Genomic DNA, 20074 nt, shown 5'->3' with positions numbered 1-20074 from the left:
TTCCACATGGGAAATTACCAGTGAAATTGGAAAGGAAAGATTAGTAGGACATAATTATACAGTCATCTACCCTTTTCAAGGGCAGCAAATTAACCTCAAATAGAAAACCTCAAGCAAAGCAGAGGCTAACAGTGTAATTTCCCAAGAGCTCACCTCAGGGTCACAATATGTGAGTGCCAACAATTTCCTGATGACAAGGTATTATACTTCATTTCTCATAACATTTCAGCTCAATGCTACTATGCTATAAACTTTTCCTTTCCAACTAGAGAGAATAAAAAATTTAGAACTACAAAACCCGCTGCTCAGTCCCCGAAATGCCAATAGAAAAATGGTACTTGTGCAACTCGCTATTTCCTTTTTTTCAAATGCTTGCAGTAGAACTTTTACATTAAGAACAGAGCTCATAGTATCTATTAAACCTGTTCAACAACTCCCTCAAAAGGCTCTTTGCAGTTGCTTATAACTGCCAAAACTGACTGCATTCTCCAATCAAGACATTCGCCTGATGCTTTGTGCAGTTTAAGCTGAAGGCTCTACCGTTTCTCCGATGAAGTTAAAAACAAAGCAACAAAAACCTGGCATCCTTATTATCCTGGTATCCTGCATGTCTCGTGTCTCACAATTCCTATGAAGTTGTCAATTTATCATCATACAAATTCATAAAATATTTGTTAAATACTAGCTTTAATATCAGTAAAAGCCAAGAAAATAAAATTGAGAGGTGAACTGGTTTGACTCTCGCTTTTGTTGCGTGCAGGTTTTTTTGACATTAATCCCAAGTATGTATTCAGGTCAAAAGGACAATCCAAAGAAACACATGTCAGTCAGCCCCACTTCAGTTCCTAGGAAAATCATGGAGCAAACCTTCTTGGTGCACATTCCTGCATAAAGACAAGGTGACTGGGACCCATCAGTATGGATCTACCGAGGCCAAATCACACCTGACCAGCTCGGTTGTCTTCTGTGATAAAATGACTGAATTTGGAGGTATCATTCACCTCAACTCGAGCAAGGCTTTTTACTTTTTATTTGCCCACCACATTCCAGTATCCAACCAGAGCCGGTTGGATGATCAGGCTTGCAGGGTAGTGGATAGTGGGTCAAACTCTACGTGAAGGCCAATAACAAGTGGACTAATACCGGAATCTGTGCTGGGACATGTCCTGATCACCATGTCCATCAATGATCTGGGAGAGGTGCCAGGCTGCACTCTTGCCAAGTTTGCAGATGATGCCAAACTGGGAGGACCAGGTGAGACAGCCTTTAGGACAAGTGCTGCCATCCAGTAGGACCTAGACCAGCTGGAGGAATGGGCCGGCAGGAACAGTATGAAATTCAAAAAGGACAAATGTCCTGCCCGTGAGAAGGAAGACACTGGCAGCAATCCTGGCTGGGGAGAAGCTCTGGTGGAAAAGTCCTTGTGGATTTTGAGGTCACAAGCTGAACAAGTGCCAGCTGCACGCTCTGGCAGCAAAGACAGACAACACCATCTTGGGCTGTATGAACACGAGCTCAGCTAGTAGAGCAAAGCGATTATCCCCCTCGGCTCAACACTTCTTAGACCTCTTCTAGGTACTGCATCCAGTCTTGGGACCCCCCTAGAATTAGAGAATTGTTGAGAGTATGAAAGACACAGACTATGGAAGACAAACTAAAGTGAGCTCTGCAGAGGGCTACAAGGCTGATCAGCATGCTGGAGCACTTACTCCATGAAGACAGGCTGAGGAAACAGCAATTGCTCAGCCTGGAGTAGATAAGACACTGAGAAGACCTAGTAACACCACCCAAACACCTACAAGGAGATTACGAAGATGCTTTTAGAGGAAAATTCAGTGATTAGAGTTTCAGAGCTAGATATCAGAGAGCTTGTAAGTCTGGGACAGATACTTGAGAGACCAGAGGATCCAAGAAGCTCCAAGGAACAGCTACCAGATAGATGAGCATCTAAGACCAGTCACTGGAGGGATCCATACTGTACAGGCATATGCATATAGATACATATTTATACCACCAACAGGCTTTCATCCTTATCAGGCAAAGCCGGGGGGTGGGGGGGGGGATAACAGAACCAGGTCATTGGTGCTGTTTGTGTTCACATGGTTATTTTCTGCCTGTGTTAACCTGTGTGGCTGCATATGCATGTTCCTACCGGGAATGCACACCTACCCTCACCACTGGCAGACTGTGGACACAGCCCTGCAGCTGCTTTACCTCTATCAGATCAGCAGATGTTGTGGCAACTCCTGACATTTGTTATAAGTTAATGATATGTAAGAAAGCTTGTATAAAATCATGCACTGAGCTTGTTAATTTTGAATAGATGAGCTACAACAAGCCACATACTATTACTACTACTACTACTTTGGTTCACTAATTAGGACCAAAACAAGTAACTCCTCTTTCACCCCCACTCCTCCAAAAAACCAAAATACCCTCTCCCCAAAATCAAAACCCTGCAATCAGGCTAATTCAACTACAGCAGATTAACTTTCAGGAACTTTGTTATGTAAAACCTAGTAATTAGCATACATTATTGTATGAATTTTTAGGGTGAACTTCAGTAAGCACTGAACGCTTATCAGAGCCGGATGGTGAGAGGAAAAAAGGCGCTAGTGAGGCAAGGGAGCCATGAAGTACCACACAGGTAGAGCCAGTCACTAGAGAAGTCAGCCAGCCCTTAAAACGAGCAGGATGGAGTCTTGATTTACTTGAAGTTCTGTTTGCAATTTACTTGCAGAAATGACATGGAAGGAAGCACTAATTACTTCACAATGAATCTACTTGAATGCCAAAATAAAGTCAGCAGAATCCACAAAATCTGACATTTTTTTAAATGGCATTTCTTGGGCTTAGAAGGCCACAACAAAAATCACAAAGTTTATAGCAGTAAGCTGGGTTTACAACTCCTACCTTGCACACCATATAAAGGAACTCCTTTGCAAGGAGTAAGGTGTTAGAGGAAATAATCTTTTCCGGAGACAGCAAAGTGGTAACATTGAACAACTCCCATGTCATACGTGTTGCCAGACACTGTATGGACTGGAAAACACTCCATTTGTTCATATTTTCAGAATTTAAAAAAGCCCATACATATGCAAGTACAGAGACCAAGTTACTATCATTCATATAAATTATGAGATGAGGAAAAAACCAATTTATAACTTCCATGATTTCCAGAAAGCCTTGCGTTCCAGCCGAGTCAGAGCTGACAGCCTGCTTAGGGCAGAGGCAGTGCAGGAATAGGGCTGGAATCAGGGAAACAAGAAAACTGGAAACAATTTCAGTGATGAAATGGGTCAGTAATCAGAGACACAGGTGGGAAAGACAGAAAAGGGGAAAAAAAACAGGACAGCATATTCATAACAATCAGAAGAAGAAATAAAGAATATGAGAACAGCTGAGGCAGATCAGATCAACAGTCTGTTTATCCCAACAGCAGATGGCTCAGGCAAGCACGTTCCCCAGAATATTCCTCTACTCGCTGAGAGTATCTTTGCATTCAGCAGCTCCTGATGAACTTGCCTTCAGTGAAATTGGTTCAAGGAGTAATCGAGTGGCTAAAATATTTGATACCAACAACATCCTCTGTTAAAGTTTAAAGTAGTATTGCTTTTTGTTGCTTCAGTCGGCTAATTTCAGTTACAGTCCTTTAGAGTTCTTGTATTGGAAGGGGCAGAACAGCTGTTTTCTATTCACCACTAACACATGGCTCATGGTTTTATAAACCTCTATTCTTTCACCGCCATTTTTCTTTACAGGTTGAAGAATCCTGCTCTATCTAGTTGTTCAGCAGAATTTTGGAGTTTTTGATCATGGGTCAGTCTACATGACACCAGACCTGCTGGCAACAGACAGGGTACACCTGTCTTAAAGGAGGAAAAGGATCTGTGCACAGGAGTTAGCAGGGCTCACGGAAAGAGCTATAAACTAGATTTGAAGGGGGAAAGGGATAAACCCAGGCTGGCTAGAGATAAGCCTGGGGGCAGCATGTCCATGTTTGAAGGACAGTGTGCTAGCGAGGTCATTTGGTCTGCTGTCTTGGGGGAGGTAGGGGATGGAGGTCCATGCGGCAGCGAAGATCCAAGGTAACTGATGTATTTGAAACCACAAAAGCACCTGAGAACAATCACACAGGGCTTCTCCCCACAAAACAGTGGCAGGATTTGGTCAACAGCTGGCTGAATACGAGCCAGCAGTGTGCCCAGGTGGCCAAGGTGGCCAACAGCATCCTGGCTTGTGTCAGGGATGGCATGGCCAGCAGGGCCGGGACCGTCCCCCTGCGCTGGGCACCGGTGCAGCCGCCCCTCGAGCCCTGGGGTCCGTTCTGGCCCCTCACTCCCAGAGAGAGCTTGGGGGGCCGGAGCGTGTCCAGAGCCGGGCAGGGGGCTGGGGCACCAGTCTGATGGGGGGGCTGGGGGGTCAGCCTGGAGAGGAGGGGGCTCAGGGGGGACCCGATCGCTCCCTACAGCTGCCTGGGAGGGGGCTGCAGCCAGGGGGTTCGGTGTCTGCTCCCAGGTCACAAGCGACAGGACAAGGGGAAACAGCCTCAGGTTGCACCAGGACAGGTTTAGGTTGGAGACTGGGAAACATTTCTTCACCGAAAGGAGGTGAGGGAGTCACTGTCCCTGGGGGTGTTTAAAAGACTTAAAGATGTGGCGCTCGGGGCCATGGCTTAGTGGTGGGCTTGGCAGTGCTGGGTTAACAGTTGGACTCTATCTTAAAGGTCTTTCCAACTGAAACCATTCTATGATTCTTCATACAGAAGGCTTTCTCTACCTTTGATGATATTCTCAGAAAAGAAGAAACACCAATCTGTTGTTATTCTCAGAAAAGATGTATTGGAACTGGAAAGAGCAGACTACCAGATGGGGGTTACTTGGAGTAGCACTTCAAAGCACAAAGAAACCATGGATTTATACAGTGCCTTTACCTCTCCACTTTGTTCTTCACATCATTCCCCTCTAACATTTCATATATTTTTGAGCCATTACTAAACGGAGTATCAACATCTTCATAGAAGTTTACCTCCAAGATCTCTCATCTGAGCAACAGCTTTCTCAGCTCACCTTTCTGTGCATCACATTAAGATGACAGTTCACTCCTGCAGCATGCACCACTTTACATATATTCACATCAAATTCCACCTACCATTTTATTTCAATTCCTCAGCATTGTCAGATGATACTATAACTCTTCAGTCTATTTTAGCTTTTACTACACTGATCTACTTTGTATCAAATTGTTACCTGTCACTGTATTTTTTCCAGACCTCTTAGGACTGTTAAAAACAGCTTAGGTACAGCACTATCCACCAATCCCTATATACAAAAAGCATCTTTATTGCTGTTTTGGTTCCTTTTAGCCAATCTTCTAGCCATGCAAAGACCCCCAACCTTTCCTTCCTTTCATCAAACTTTTAAATGCCTTTAATGTGTTTGATAAGGGACCTTCCTGAATGCCTTTCAGAAATCCGAGTCTGTATTTGCAGAACTCCTTTGTCCATCTTTTTGGGGTTCTTTTGCCTCCTTTAACAAACTCCTGTGGTTTTATAAGGCATCCCTTCACAAAAGCCATTTCCCCCCAAAACAAAGTCTCATTTATCTATGCATCAGCTAATTCTGTTCTTAATTACTAACAGCTTTCCCAGAAGACATGTCAGGTATATGGGCCTGCAGCTCCCCACATCTCCCCTCCCGTATTTCACAGGACACTTTCTTCCTCCCATTCCCTTGTCCCTTCCAAAGTTTTCAGAAAGACAGGTAACCAACAGTTAATAGTTCAGCTATTGTATTACTTGATTTGTGGTGATACTCAAACTTACCCCACTAACATCACGACACACTTCCTCCATTCTCTCCCCTCAGAAGGTTTACAAGATTCTACTATTCTGAATCTCAGATTTTCTCCCACATTCCACAGAAAACTGTCCTATGAGCTTGTCTGAAAAGTCAACAGCCCACTTCTATTCTGGTTTACAGAAAACTTCTCCCTCCCGCACAGATTTACTATACTCCTAAAATCTCAATTCCAAATTAGCCAAAATCCCCCTTTCCTGAACAATTTTTTTAATTATGTACCAAGACTCTGCCTCTGTCCTAACCTCGAATGTGGCATGCTGAGCATTTTAAGAGAGTAACAGTGAGGTGGCTGCAATCTTTAACTTTCTCTCTAACTAAGCAAAGACAACAACGAGCACATGAGAGGACAGAGGAGTATCCACAGCACATGGTGTATGTGAAGAAAGTGCCACGACCATACAAAACAGTGGCAAGTCAGCATTACTGTTACAGCTGTGGATAAAGAAATTCTTCTTTCTCAGTTGACTCACAAGACATTATACCTGACAGGACAACAAAACACACCCTCACCAAAACCAGGTTTTAAACAGGTGGGTCAGCAGTTAGCGCTCTGTCATGAGAACTGGCCCAGAAACATCAAATGGTGTGAAGTCAGTGTGAGCGACATACTGAAAAAGCAAGGAGAGGAACTGAATTTTAACACTGAATTTAAAAAAAAAAGAAAAAAAAAAGACAGAAGTGCTACTGGCCAAAACACATCAAATACAAAGTCACATGCTCTTTGAAAATGGTGCTTCACATCTAAAGAGAAGTGCACCAAGAAAAAAAGAGACAGCAGATACTGGAGGAAACATTGAAGTACAATGCAAACTAAAGGTCAGCTATTAAGATACAAGAAATAAAAGGTATTAAAACCAGAATATAACAAAGCTATAAGAAGCAGCACTGTTCAGTAAAAGCAGTCAAAAGCCTTTCTTCCAGTGTGTATGAACACCAGTTAAGAATTGTTATAAAGAAAAAAGTTACCATGGCAAAGGAAACAGGTGCTAACAGAATAAGGAAAAAAAAATGGAAGTTTCAAATGCTATATTAAAAAGCAGACATTATGAAAAGGCAGAGAGAACAGTACATTAAATGCACAAATTTTAAGTTTTAAGGCTAAGCACACTTGTTAAACAGAACTATTAAATGAGGTGTCCTTAAGGTGAAAGCATCTTACTAGCTACCTTTTAAATCAGTAACTTGAGGCTTAATATAACTACCAGAATGATACCCAGGCCTTTGTCTGAAAACATGAAAAGTTTACTGATTCCCATAACACTTAATTCCAGTGGTTAATTGCCTTTTCCACTAAAAGGATCACATCACCATTTTCTTGATGTGTTTCAGTATTGTCTTGCTAGTTCTAGAAATAATGCTCCTTTTCTGTCCCAGGCCTGTGCTGAACTGCTGAACCTCCACAAATTTTATCCTCATTAAATCCAAAATGTAATCTTTTACTGAGGACATGCAGTCTTTATCTTCCCCCCCCCCCCCCCCCCAGTATTTGATCTAGAATAATCTATAAAGGTAATTAATTTGTTAAAAACACTTAAGTAGCCTTAAATATCCTCTGTCATATATGCCTGCCCCCTTTATTTAACACTAATTTTTAGTCACCTGCAGCTTTGTTTTCAATCGGAGAGTTTTATAGTTATTCCCAATTTAAAAAAATGGCATTTCCTGGTACTGAAACAGGGGCAGCCTGGTATGCGTAGGCAGTGATTTTTCACTATCTTTTTTTTGAACCTTGTCATGTAGTTTATGATGCTAACTTTAAAGCAAATATAATAAAGAAGCTTAATGATATAGAAAAGTCTAAATTATTTAGAGTGAATGACAACCACAGAGATTATGAGGAATGGATTATTACAACATAACTTTCATAAAGGGAATTTAGGGTGAGGTGAAAATGACAAGATCCAAACAGTGAAATCTGGCACTGACAGCAAGATTAATTTTCCAAGTCTTCAGGGTGGAAATGAAAAGAAAAAAACACCCAAAACAACAGTACACCTTGCCACTAAGAAAGAAGAACAAGAATTATTACTAAAGGACCAAAACAATTTTTATGGATATCACTGATTCTCTACTGATACAGCAGAAGGCTTGTGGAAACAAGAAAATAAGGAAGTAAGATTGATGAAAAGAGAATAATAATATTTTAAAAGTTAAAAAATAAGAACTGAGAAGCTGGAATTGCAGAATGAAAAGATGCACAGAGCATCGCAGATGAAGAAGATATACAGAAGCCCCCCCCCAACAGCCTCAAAACAGGGGAAATGGCAACAAATTTGACATTACTATTATAAAAATCAAACCTGAAGTTTTACATTTAAAGTATTTCAAAATAAACAACTATGCTTTTCAAGTATACTCAGGAACAAACTCCATATATTTTATGGCCAGCAGATGGCATGTGTAACAAAAACATTAAGATGGCAAGCTCCATTTGAGTATGAAGATCGCTGAGTAAGTGAAAAAGTTAGCTTTCAGAACTTAATACAATCAAACAAATATGGCCAATAATGGAAACAAAATATTTCATGAAATGGTCTGCTTGAAGAATACTTACATCTTAGTTTGTCCAGTATTTTACCGCCACACATTGTTGCTAACATGGCTTTCACTGAAAATACCGTCAACTTCCCATGGCCCTCACTGTGGGGAAAAAAAAAAAAAAGAAATCACATGGCAAGTAATTACTACATAGAATGGTAAGTAACAAACATACTGAGGCCTATAATAGGAAGGATATGCATAAGTGTCCTCCATTAACTACTACGATCTGCCAAAACTATGGAATATAACATTAAACAGTGATAACATCAGCATTTTTAATATACTGGAAGATTTAACAAGTGTCTAATCACAAATCAAATTTTCTTGCAGAATTACGAAAAATGCAGATAAAGAGACTATCTTTTGTCTTGTTCATCCTATAGCTGTCCTATTAAAAAAGTAATGTTTTAATTTTTTCCGTTCAAATACATTTGTTCACTGTAAAACATCTCCCTTTTTCCTTTCTTAGTTGCTTTAGATTTTTACTCCTTGATTTAAACTGATGTTCAAATACTATTTTTAGAATGAAATGTGTAAGTAATTGACAGCTAATGGAGAAGCTGTACCTGAATATACAACACAAAACACGAATAATGTGAACGATGTTTTATTCTAATTTAAGTTAGTAAAGCTGCTGGGCTATCAGACCAGATGGTAGATTTTGGGAATAATTTTCTAGTATCGGCAAGAGAAAATATATTTGTCTCTACGGAAAGTATAAAAAAGCCTATTCAGCATGATATAATATGTAGAAACAGCTACGGGTATTACTCCTGTTACCAGAAAGAAAGATAAGGATGAAATTATGAAGGAATTAAGTCACCAGAAACAGAGAAGGCGGCTTGCTGGGTTAAAGCACAGCACAATTAACACCAGTAACAGTTTCTCCCAGCTTAGTGCTGGCCCAGAAGGCACGCAGCCCACCTCCCTGGCTCCTGAATTTCTGTTTTTCACAGTAATAAAGACAGGAGTCAGACAGCCTCCAATACATGATATTAAGCAAGCCACAATGTGGTGATCTCAGTGTAAACCCACTGTTACCATGAAGTCAGTTGAACATGGGTTTACTGGTGTGTAAGGCAAAAGAAATGTGTGTAAACGTGAGTAAAAGCTGTTGGAATTCTGAGCAACTTATCGCCAAACAGACACATACTGAGTCATTATCCTTAACTATAAACAGCAACAGTGGTAGAGACTGATAAGCCACCAAGAAAGTTAGTCACATGTAAAAGCAGAACAAGAATTAAAATAAGTTTGAGTAACCATAATTAAATGCATTGGACAGATAATTTGTGCTATCATGGAAAACAATGATGGGGAAAATACATGATGCGTGTTGGAAGAGTTCTAGAAAAACTGTAGAATACTTCTCAGTGGAAGCAAGATACATATTTAACCTTTGCACTCAGATGACTAGCACTTGGGAAATGTCAAGAGTAGAATTATTTGAAGTAAATATTGGCCGATGGTATTGAAGTAGTGACAAGGTCTAATGTCAATGACAAACAAGCAACCAGATGGAGACATCAGGAAGTAACCAAATAACTGCCCCCCCCCCCCCTTTCACACTCAGTTAATATGCAAATATCATCTTCTGGTAACATTTCACACTCCACAGCGAGGTAACGGCTCTCAACCTTTCTTAGGCTGAGAAGAACCTGAAATATAATATGCTATTTCTCAAATACAGACTGAGAGTATCTTTCAAATATTCCCTCTACAGAAGAGAGGCCATCTCTCCTAGAGCTACAGCAGCAGGAAGATCTGTGAAGAGGAACGGTCATTCAAACGCCATCACTTTGATGATATCCAGTACCCTTTTAACCACTGTTCGAAGAAACTAAAGGGAGAAAACTAAACACATTAGATATTTCAAGCAATATAAAGGCTATAAAATATCACAACAAGGTAAAGATCTCAGCTATCCTATTTTGTTGCTGACTTTTCTCTTAAACAGCTTTCTCAAAGAAGTAAGTTGGCACCCCATGTGTAAAAAAAAAAAAAAACAAAAAAACTTTACTATATCTGAAATTGGCTGTCTGAAAAGTTCATCCTCTTCAGGCCTTGACCTCCACTTTTTCCTGAGCAAATCTTACCAGCTAATTCATATCTCCTTAAGTTATAGTCTCAGCTCTTCTCCCTCTTTTCTTTTTAATAGGCATTCTTTTTTTCCCTCTCAAAAGAAGAGTTCAGGTTTGAATTAATTTCCAGAAAAAACAAGTGACTAAAGCCATCAATGTCTCCTCCTTGCACAGGTATCCTATGGTGCCTTCAGATATTAGGTCTGCTTCTGTTGATGTTCTGTTTATTAATCAAACAGAAAAAACAAAACAAAAGAAACCCCAAACCTCCTCCCCCTGCAATCTGGCAGAGGTGTAGTTATTAAGCAATTTGCCAAAATCTATTTTTGTACCAATGCTATTCAATCTGATGAATTGCATGACAAAAGGAAAAAGGGCAAAACTTTCAATGTGATTTTGAAACTCCTGTAACCATCAGGAATTCTCAGGAGCGGAACTAGAACTAGGATGCTTGTTTAAAAAGACTGGGGCTGCGTACATGAGGCTCCTTCCATTTGCCTGAAGAAAGCCTCATCCTCTATGCCTTCCTCACCAGGCAGTGTGTAGCAGATGTCCACAGCAACAATGTCCATGTCAGTCTGCCCACTGATCCTGACTCAGACTCCCAGCTGGCTCATCATCCATCCCCAGGCAGAGCTCCATCCACTTCAGCTGCTCTCTCATGTAAAGGGCAACTCCCCCTCCTCATCTGTCCCTCCCGAAGAACCCGCTGCAGCACTCCAGTTGTGTCAGCTCTCCCACCTCGTCCTCTGTAGGGGAATCAGACCTCTCACTCCTCTCGTTTGTTTCCCATGCTGCAAGCAAGAGCACACAGCCACCTCAGAGAGGCACCCAGTCATCCTGATTTCCCAGAAGAGGCACGAGAGCTTTCTGTGTGATGCTGCATTTCCTTACGTATATGCATATGCTTGAAGTAAGCCCTTACCAGCTCTGCCGATTATGAGGTTCCTCCTAATCACATCACACTTTGCTTGCCAACTCACTTCCCAATAGAATGGTTTGGGTTGGGAGGGACCTTAAAGATCATCTGGTTTCAACCCCCTGCCATGGGCAGGGACACCTGCCACCAGCCCAGGCTGCTCAACTTGTTTGTGCTCATCCTCTCCCTCTCCCTTACTGCAGGCTGCTTTATTACCAGATACAGTGTGGTTTGATACTTACAATTAAAAAAAAAAAAAGTTGGAGCAACTAAACCCACTGTCAAATTAAATGAGATTTCTAGAAACAACGAAGTAAAAACCTGACTGCTCTGAAACAGCAGGATGGGGCAGGCAATGAGCTGTTCCTCTGGGATGCCAGTAATGGGCCAGGGACTTTGGAAAGTCATGAGAGGCTACTGGGAAAAACTGACCAGGATTAAACTGTCAAACACCCATACAAAGCTCTGAGGGAAAAAGGAGCAAAGAATGTCATACCACAGGCATTGCTCCTCACTACTCACCACTGATGCAGTACGACCCATCGCTTCTGCACCATGATCAGTGTTGAATCCCACTGAAGCATTCATTGTAAGCGTCCTTCATAGTTACTTAAGCTTTAGCTTAAGTATTTCCATGGAGAAGATGCTAGTCAAATATTTGATTCCTGTACCTGTTTGGTGGAATGCTAACGACTTTGTGATGTTTACCACCAGCACCATGTTGTAAGAACCTACTGCACTATGTGCATTCAAGCAACCACACAGCTACCCCAGTGTTGCAATTCCAGCACAGATGTGTACGGGTTTTCTTCCTAGAAAATAAATGTCTGCCATGTTGACGAACTCCTGGAGAGGGAGCCTCAGGCCTGCCTCTCCTCTTATGCTTGGTTCTCCCACTGCACGATGCAGCCCAGCATCCCAGCTTCTGTCTCAATCCCATGTGCCAGGCAGAGGAGCCTAAGGAGAAACTGTTGTACTGTGCTGGGATCAAGGGTGCTGCTTGGGTTCCAGATGAGGCAGGACTTGTAGGGTTGGGGGCAGTGGGGGGAAAAAAACATACCTCTAAATAAAGCCTCAATCTTTTGAGCCAGCTCCCCAAAATGTGACCATTTCTGGTTTAAAATTCTTTATTTTCTGTCTCAAAATAACTAAACCCATCAGCTAACCCTGACAACATGTCTCAACTAATACCAAATCAGAAAAATACACATTTGATTCCGTTTTCATAGCAGTCTGTCTGCTCTGAGCTTTGTGTTGTTTTCAACTGCCCTTAGCAAGACAGACTTTTTGGAGGGGGAAAACCTGGCTTCAGTTTGGTGACAATAAGAAGTAGTCACATTGGGAAAGGATCAAAGCCTGGACATTACAAACAGAACAACTATTTGGCATATTCAGTGCTGCAGATTGTCTTTGGTAAAACTCCTCAGCCTCTGTGACAGCATCCTGGCCACAAGCAGTTCTCTACTGCTAGGACAAAGGGCAAAAGCCGAAGAAAGACAAGACTGAAATAATAGCTGACTGTGAGAAAAATAAGACAAAAAGCAAGGAATAGTAAACATCAGTGAAAGTTCTGCAGTTGCTACTCAGAGAATCCACAGACACAACTACTCAAGAAGATTAGCAGACCAAACCCTGAAGAAAGAGGCTGCAAAAGAAACTTATAAAACAGGACACCAGGAAATGCCTAGACAGTACCCTGAAGGAGAAATCAAGTTTTTTTCCGGCAAAGAAATGAGAATTAGCCTTTATGGGGTCACAGCATGTTAGAATGGGATGCAAGCTGACTGTTAAAACAAGGTAGCATTATAAAATGGTCTTGTTGATCAAGATTCAATAACACACTTTCACTTGTTAACACAGTGCTATACCACAATGAGGTTAACAATGTTCTATCACAGTCTGCAGAACACAGTTTATCTTCAGTTCAGCTCACAGCAGTCTGCAAGTTCCAGAAGGCACTAACTCATCTTTCTTAAGAAAGCAATTTTTAAAGCAAAGTATTGCTGCTGTGACAATGTCAATCTCTGCAGGCACAACTATGATATTAAATACATGTGTGTGTATGTGCAACACACAATTTCTTGAACTTGAGAAATAGCATGCGGACAGTTTGCCAGAGACTCATGCAGTTGTTGGCTGCATTCATCTAACTAAAAGAGAAAATTAGTTTAAGAATACAACTAGAGGAGTTACTAGCCTGTCATATGCTGCTATCATGAAGTTGAGGAGGAGGCTGATGGATTGCTCTACACTGATTTGGTGAGTAGAAGGAAGGCGTTTGTTTAGCTGGTAGTAGATGGATGAAATGATTGTTTCTAGTCGAGACACGTTGATCTCTGTGTTATGATCCAAAGTGTTAAGGCCATTATCTCGGAAGGCTTCAATCATATTCCAGATATCAACAAGATGAACTAAAAATAAAGGAAAAAAAATTAACTTCTATTCTGTAACGCATGCAAGCTTACTTTTACGGTACCGTTTCTGAACGCTAGGTTAGCTTTTATTTTTGAATGAACAGTTACTTATTTGTAGTCAAAGTGAGAGTCAGACTCTTGAAATTCATACTTATAGTTTGTGTCAGCTGGTTTAAAGTAACAGAGTAGAGCCCAGACATCTTGTGTGCCTTTTATTCCACCCTCCAACATCTGGGTGCTCAGGCAGAAAAACTTCATAAAGGAGAAAAGTTATCTTCCATCATCATGCAGTGCGTTTTAGCAGAGTTAGGTATTTTTATTCGAGAAAGGCATCAGCCATATTCTAAATCCACTACAAACTGGTTATAATAATTTTGAACATCCTCATGCTGACTAGTAGTTCAGTACTGAAGGAGGAACTTGATGTTCCAGTTAAACTATGACGGGATCCAGTTGATCCAGTTGCCAAATCCAGAGCATAATACTTTGTAAACACAGGTCTAGAATTCCAAAGAGTTTCCTTAAATTACCCTGCTGTATCTTAGGGCATATCTAAGAAGTCTTAACAACATAGAGAAAAAGTTTCCCAAAACCACAGTAAGTGATCTGCAGAACCACATTATTTATGTTTTTAAATATTTCAGAGCTTGAAAGGTATGCATGATAGTGGGAGAAGGCACCTAAGGATCAACAGTAATCCATCAGTCCAAACTGAACATGATCCAACAGTTACAAAGGACAGACTTATTTGCTAACTTCACATCTTTTGTTATCTTCCATAACCTATAAAAAAGGGTCTGAAGTAAGAGTGTGACCTTCAATGTTTCTTACATAAAACTCATCTTCATATTTCTTACATAAAAACCACACAATAACGAAAGCCAAGCTACCTAGTCACGCCAAGCACATGCCCCTGGATCACCCTGTGGTCCAGACAAAGATCATAAATGCACAGCCTCATCTACACATACACATATGGCAAAGGTTACTCAAGGCATATGCATGGCATCAGTGAACTGGGCCCAAAGTGTGCACTGTACTATAATCAGCACTTTTTAATACCTCTCTCTGCTGATTAACAGAGCTTTTGAATTCAAAAGCATGACTCAAAGACAAGAACCAACACTTTTCCATAGGAATGAAGAAGTTGTAAGCCATCCATCAAATGAAAGGCACTGTGCGGACTGGCCCAACAGCCCTACAAGACACACATGCATCCTGTGGTCAGCTACAGTGCTACAGAGGAGCTACAATTTGCAGCATGCAGGCACGCAAGTCCTCTGCAGGACTCCTCAGCTGTTCTCCTGTCCTCTTCCACATGAGACACACAGTAATTCCACTTCACTGGAAGGAGGGACCTATTCCAGCATACATCAGTGTTTCGCTTTCTGCTGCGCCTGACGCAACGGTAGCAGAATGCAAAGTAGCATCACTTATTCTCCCTTGGATTAGTCTTTCTTTGGTGAGCTCTCCAAGGGTTAAAGGATCATGAAAGAGAATGAGAAAACTTACACTGACTAGCATGGTATGAACCTGAAGGATTCTTTATGGTTGCTACATTTCACATATGCCACCACAGTCAGATCCAGACACTTTCACACTAGTGACTGTATTATGCATCACCAAAGTCATACCTCTGCCTGGCTGTCAGGTGGTTTGCAGTATGCCCTGATGGAACAGGAGCTCAAATAGCTTGAGATGCCTGCATCTGACACTGAGGGCAACTGAAATATGTCCAGCTGGCCCATATATTTTAAATTTTTGAAACAAAGAACAAAACTGAAGATATTCTACAATATTGGACAAAGATCGCTGCCTCTTTTTAATTATATGTGTAATCTGTTTAGTTTAAGTAACAACTACCATTTTCTGATAAAATGCTTGCTTACTCTCACTGTACTTAAAATTGACATGGGTAGAATATTTGAAACAATCATGCATGAGAAGTTCTTGAAGATAAAGAGTAATTATAACTTACGATTACATCTTTTTTGTACAAACCGCAGCTTACAGGCTGTTCGATACGTTGAAAGTCTGATGACATCAAAATTCTGTGCTCCTATGAATAAAGAAAAATTTGTGTTTTTCTTTCCTCTATAACATTCAGCTTACCCCTGAGAGATTTACTTAAAAATGGTTTGAGTGTTTCTTCACATACATCATCTTTGTCATACAAACGTGACAAAGATTTTCATTACGTATGTCATGGTAAAGTGATTTTCAGCAGTGTATTATAAACTGACCTAAGTTTGAGACTTGTACGAGTACCTTACAAGGAAGCAAGAATTAAGTGGTGAGTGGGTAAGGAAGAGGACTGTGCTGATTTGGAAGACACGTACACAAAAGATAAGAGACAAAGAAAAGGTGGGGTTAGTACTGCTACCACCTCCTGCACCACAGCCCCTTCAGGAGCATGCTTTTGGTCTCCCAAATAGATCCAAATCAGTAAGAAGCAGAAGAAAAAGCACAAAAACATAAAAAATAATAAAAAAATAATCTTCACCAACAACCTCCCACTTCAAGATGTGTGTTATACCGTCAAACAATCCCACATCAGGAAATATTTGAATGCCATTATCTATCACTAGCCTGTACATCTACTAGCTCCAGCAATTACTCTGAACATTACAAACCTGAGCAATTTCAGAAAGTTGTATTAACCCTCTACCAAACAGACCTGCGTACCTCCTATACTGACCAAATGAGAGCATAAATGATGTGGGGATGATAAATGATACTGAAGTCCAGTACTGATCATTTTAATTTGGAAGCAGCCAACAAGTCAAGTCTTGAAAATCCCATTAATCTTAAACCACAATGCCATTTAAATGGCTCACAGTTCAACAGCATTAGCAGCTATGTCCTAAAATCAATATAGTTCTAAGGTGTAGCCTGAAACAATCCAGTTGCACATGAGCAACAGCACAGATGCACATGGCTCCTGCAACTCTTGTTTTCTCACAGGAACGCACAAAAGCAGGCTCTGCCGCAGTCTTTCATACTTCTCTCAAAAGCCAGAGCCTAGATGAGTAAAGAACTGAGAAACGGGCACAACTGTGACTTGCAGAATCCAGACTTCTCAAAGATACTTAAAAACAAAAACCCAAGCCCACATCCTCCTAAATAAAGTATCAGGTTGCTGTATCAGGGGGTCTTGCTCAAAGATGGTAACTTATTCCCTCCTATGTTCTGAATTCAGAAACCAACTTGCAAATACCTCATTTGAATTACCTTTGTGTAGGCATCCACTGACTCACAGCTGCAAATTTAAGAAAGTCTTCTTGGCTTTTAGATATTTCATCACAATTTCGCAAATACAATGCCAAAAGATCTCTTAAGAACAAGCAGATGCGTGTACTGTGTCTTGAAAGTGACATACAAGGATTATCTCTCTCCATCACTGATGTAGGCTTGAAGGTAAAAAGGTGCTCAGAAGATCAGTGAGGGGGGTGACCCACTTCCCAATTCAAGGCTCCCCATGACGGCTTACTTCAGAGTGACACTAGACTAGCCAGCACCTGAGGAGCGTTCTTCTGCTTTATAGTATGGCGCTATAAATTTCAGTGGATTATTTCACAGCGTCATCTTTAGAAAACTAGTCTCCGATATTTCAGGAAAGTACTTGCCTAGGTAAACATAGGCTGGAGTATTCAGATCCAAGGCTACAACAAAATAGCTCACTTCATATTTTCTACGCAGTATTCTTTCAAAACTCTCAATTAGGGTGCATACTTCTATCTTTCACACCAGAGAGCACACTTCCACAAACCGTGAGTCTTCACAAAATGCTCTGGCTGTATAAAATATATGTATACCAATTTATACAGAAAATATTTACATATACATAAAAGGTCATTTAACAGCTACACGTAGAAACAGAAACAAAAAGGAAAAGTCATCCATCTTCTGTTCTCATCTTCCTGTGTCACATTAAAGCTTTTGTATTAAACAAGGCCATTCTTTTAAACTATCAGAAGATAAAGTGGGACGTGTTTTCAAGACAATCTCTATCCCTCAATCATGGAATGGATGAGGCTGGAAGGCACTGCTGGAGATCACCTAGTCCTCTCCCTGCTCCAACAGGGCCTGCCACAGCAACTTGCCTGACTATTCAGTTGATTTTGAGTATCTTCAAGGATGGAGACTCCACAACTTCAGCCGGCAACCTCTCCCAGTGCTCAACCACCAACTACCCTCACAGTAAAACTGTTTTTTCTCGCAATGAGATGGAATTTGTTGCGTTTCAGTTTGGGCCTGCTACCTTGTATCCTGCCACTGAGCTGAGAAAAGTCTGGCTCCATCTTCTTTATACCCTTCCATAAGATAAACTCTGTACGTATACTGCAGTTCAGAGAAATCAAGAACAGCTTACACTGAATTCTTGCCTGTCCGACAGCTCCATAAGCACTACTAACGCAACACCCCCACATCACTGGGTAGCACACCCAGCGTGGGTGAATGCCAAGGTCTACTCTCATCTCACCCGAGCAGTTACCTAAACACTTCAGCAAATCTGCATGTTGATCAACAACAAATGGTCGCGGAAAGCATCGATTTTACACATCACACATCTACCCTGCATATGAAGCTCACCTAGAAAGGAAACCATTTGTGTGTCCACTTTATAGGGAAACATTCTAACACAGGGGAGGTGAAGCTTAAGACCTTAAGATTTCTCATACTGATATGCTGAAGAGCCTTACAGAGCAAGGCAGTTAGAACGTCTGTACACCAGCACTTTCACTGATAATGAACAGCAAGAACCACAGCTGCAAGAAGAGACACCTTGCCTAAAGACAATAAAAGTTCTGAATATTTTCAACAAATTAGCCAAAGCTAAGAACTAGCAAGACGTCTGTACTAAATGATCACAAGATGACTGTAACACTTTAAAGTGACAAGGCAAATGTAATATACTCTGATGCACCAGTCAAAGCATTGCTACTGGAGAAGTACGTTTGTCATTTCAAAAGGTTCTAATGAGATTTCACCCAGGATATCATGCACAATTCAGTGACCTTTGCTCAAGTAAAGCTGAATAGAGGCAGAGAAGACCAGGAGATGAGCTATACATCAGGGAGGCTGCAGGAGTTAGTTTGTGCTAGATGCTGAACAAGCCAAAAAGGGACAAGACTATAAACTCAAACACAAAACAAGTTGGAAAGATGGGGAGAAATACTAAGACTGGTGTCACATGAAAGGAAGCAGATATAAATTAGCCAGGAATAAAACTGTTCCTGAAGTTATGGGACACCTGTAACTGCCATAAGAATGTTAATCTGGAATTCCTTCAACAAAATAGCACGAATATAGTATTGTTTTAAGAAAGACCGTCACCAGCCTGTAACTAATTACAGGACACACTTGACTAACATAGGAACTTCATTCAGTCCTGCCTTCCCACAGGAAAGTAAAATAACATGATGCCAAGGAAACATACAGTCTTTTACTTCTAACTGCACCTATCTTTTTTTAAAAGGCTAAGTCTCATTCCTTTACATTATATTATCTCTGGACAGGCATTTGATTTCTAGTAACAATTACAGCCTCTCTTTCAGAGAATGGTCCTGTAAAAAAAAAAACCAACCCAAAACCAACACAACCACCCCCCAAGCATCTCAAACTGTTTCTCTTCTGAGTCACACTAGCATTGTGGTGCAATATTTTTATTTTTTTAAGGTTAAGGACCTGTCTGTTGTAATTATTTATTTCAAGTTTTCCCACAAACTTACTTTAGATATTGCCATATATGAGAAATGTGAATGTTCCTTAAAAAAGGAGCTTCACAAAACCTAGCAGTGAATGACCTTTCAGGCAGCTGCGACTCATCTCTTGTGTTCTCCTCCTGACCAGCACCCAGAAGCACCCAGGATGCTTTTCACTAGATGAGGCAATAGTCTTGTGGAAACGAGATGCAGATGATCTGGTAAAACTATCAACGTGAAGCTCTCAGTAAAGAATAAATGACATTATGTCTTCAAATTTCTTACTTACTCATTTCCATGAACAGCTGTCTCTTCTCTGCCATTGTCCTCCTCCTCTTCCCACTCTCCTCAATCATTCTGAAGACAAAAACGGCAAACACTGTTTGTGCTAGAATTTTGTTACAAGAGCAACTTACTGTGAACAACATTATTTTATCCCTCAACTGGAACAGTTTGATTATATTTGGTAAACCAAAAGACCAGCAGAAAGACAGACATCTCTTCATAACGATCATGTTCCATAACGGACAGATAAAAATCTGTTAACAAGTCT

At 40.9% G+C, this 20074-nt stretch overlaps 1 protein-coding gene across 18 annotated transcripts in view; it reads right to left on the bottom strand.

Annotated features, from left to right (window-relative positions):
- DTNB (dystrobrevin beta) overlaps positions 1 to 20074 on the bottom strand; it is a 214843-nt gene that overhangs the window by 177128 nt on the left and 17641 nt on the right. For 14 of the 18 annotated variants that reach the window (XR_008747996.1, XR_008747997.1, XM_055809646.1 and 11 more), the window contains 4 exons: positions 19811 to 19878; positions 15795 to 15875; positions 13600 to 13813; positions 8416 to 8501 (listed from right to left, as the gene is read on the bottom strand). Coding sequence is in view for 16 of the 18 variants with exons in the window: in XM_055809646.1 (XP_055665621.1) it covers positions 8416 to 8501; positions 13600 to 13813; positions 15795 to 15875; positions 19811 to 19877 (448 nt within the window). In the remaining 2 variants the exon portion in view is untranslated. The remainder of the gene's footprint in view (positions 1 to 8415; positions 8502 to 13599; positions 13814 to 15794; positions 15876 to 19810; positions 19879 to 20074) is intronic. The other 4 variants (XM_055809655.1, XM_055809657.1, XM_055809650.1 and 1 more) reach the window with 3 other exon arrangements.

The sequence above is a fragment of the Falco peregrinus genome, chromosome 7 (assembly GCF_023634155.1).
Source record: "Falco peregrinus isolate bFalPer1 chromosome 7, bFalPer1.pri, whole genome shotgun sequence".
Lineage (NCBI taxonomy): Eukaryota > Metazoa > Chordata > Aves > Falconiformes > Falconidae > Falco > Falco peregrinus.
The sequence above is the reverse complement of the archived record's forward strand: the minus strand, read 5'-3'. Positions and strand labels throughout refer to the sequence as shown.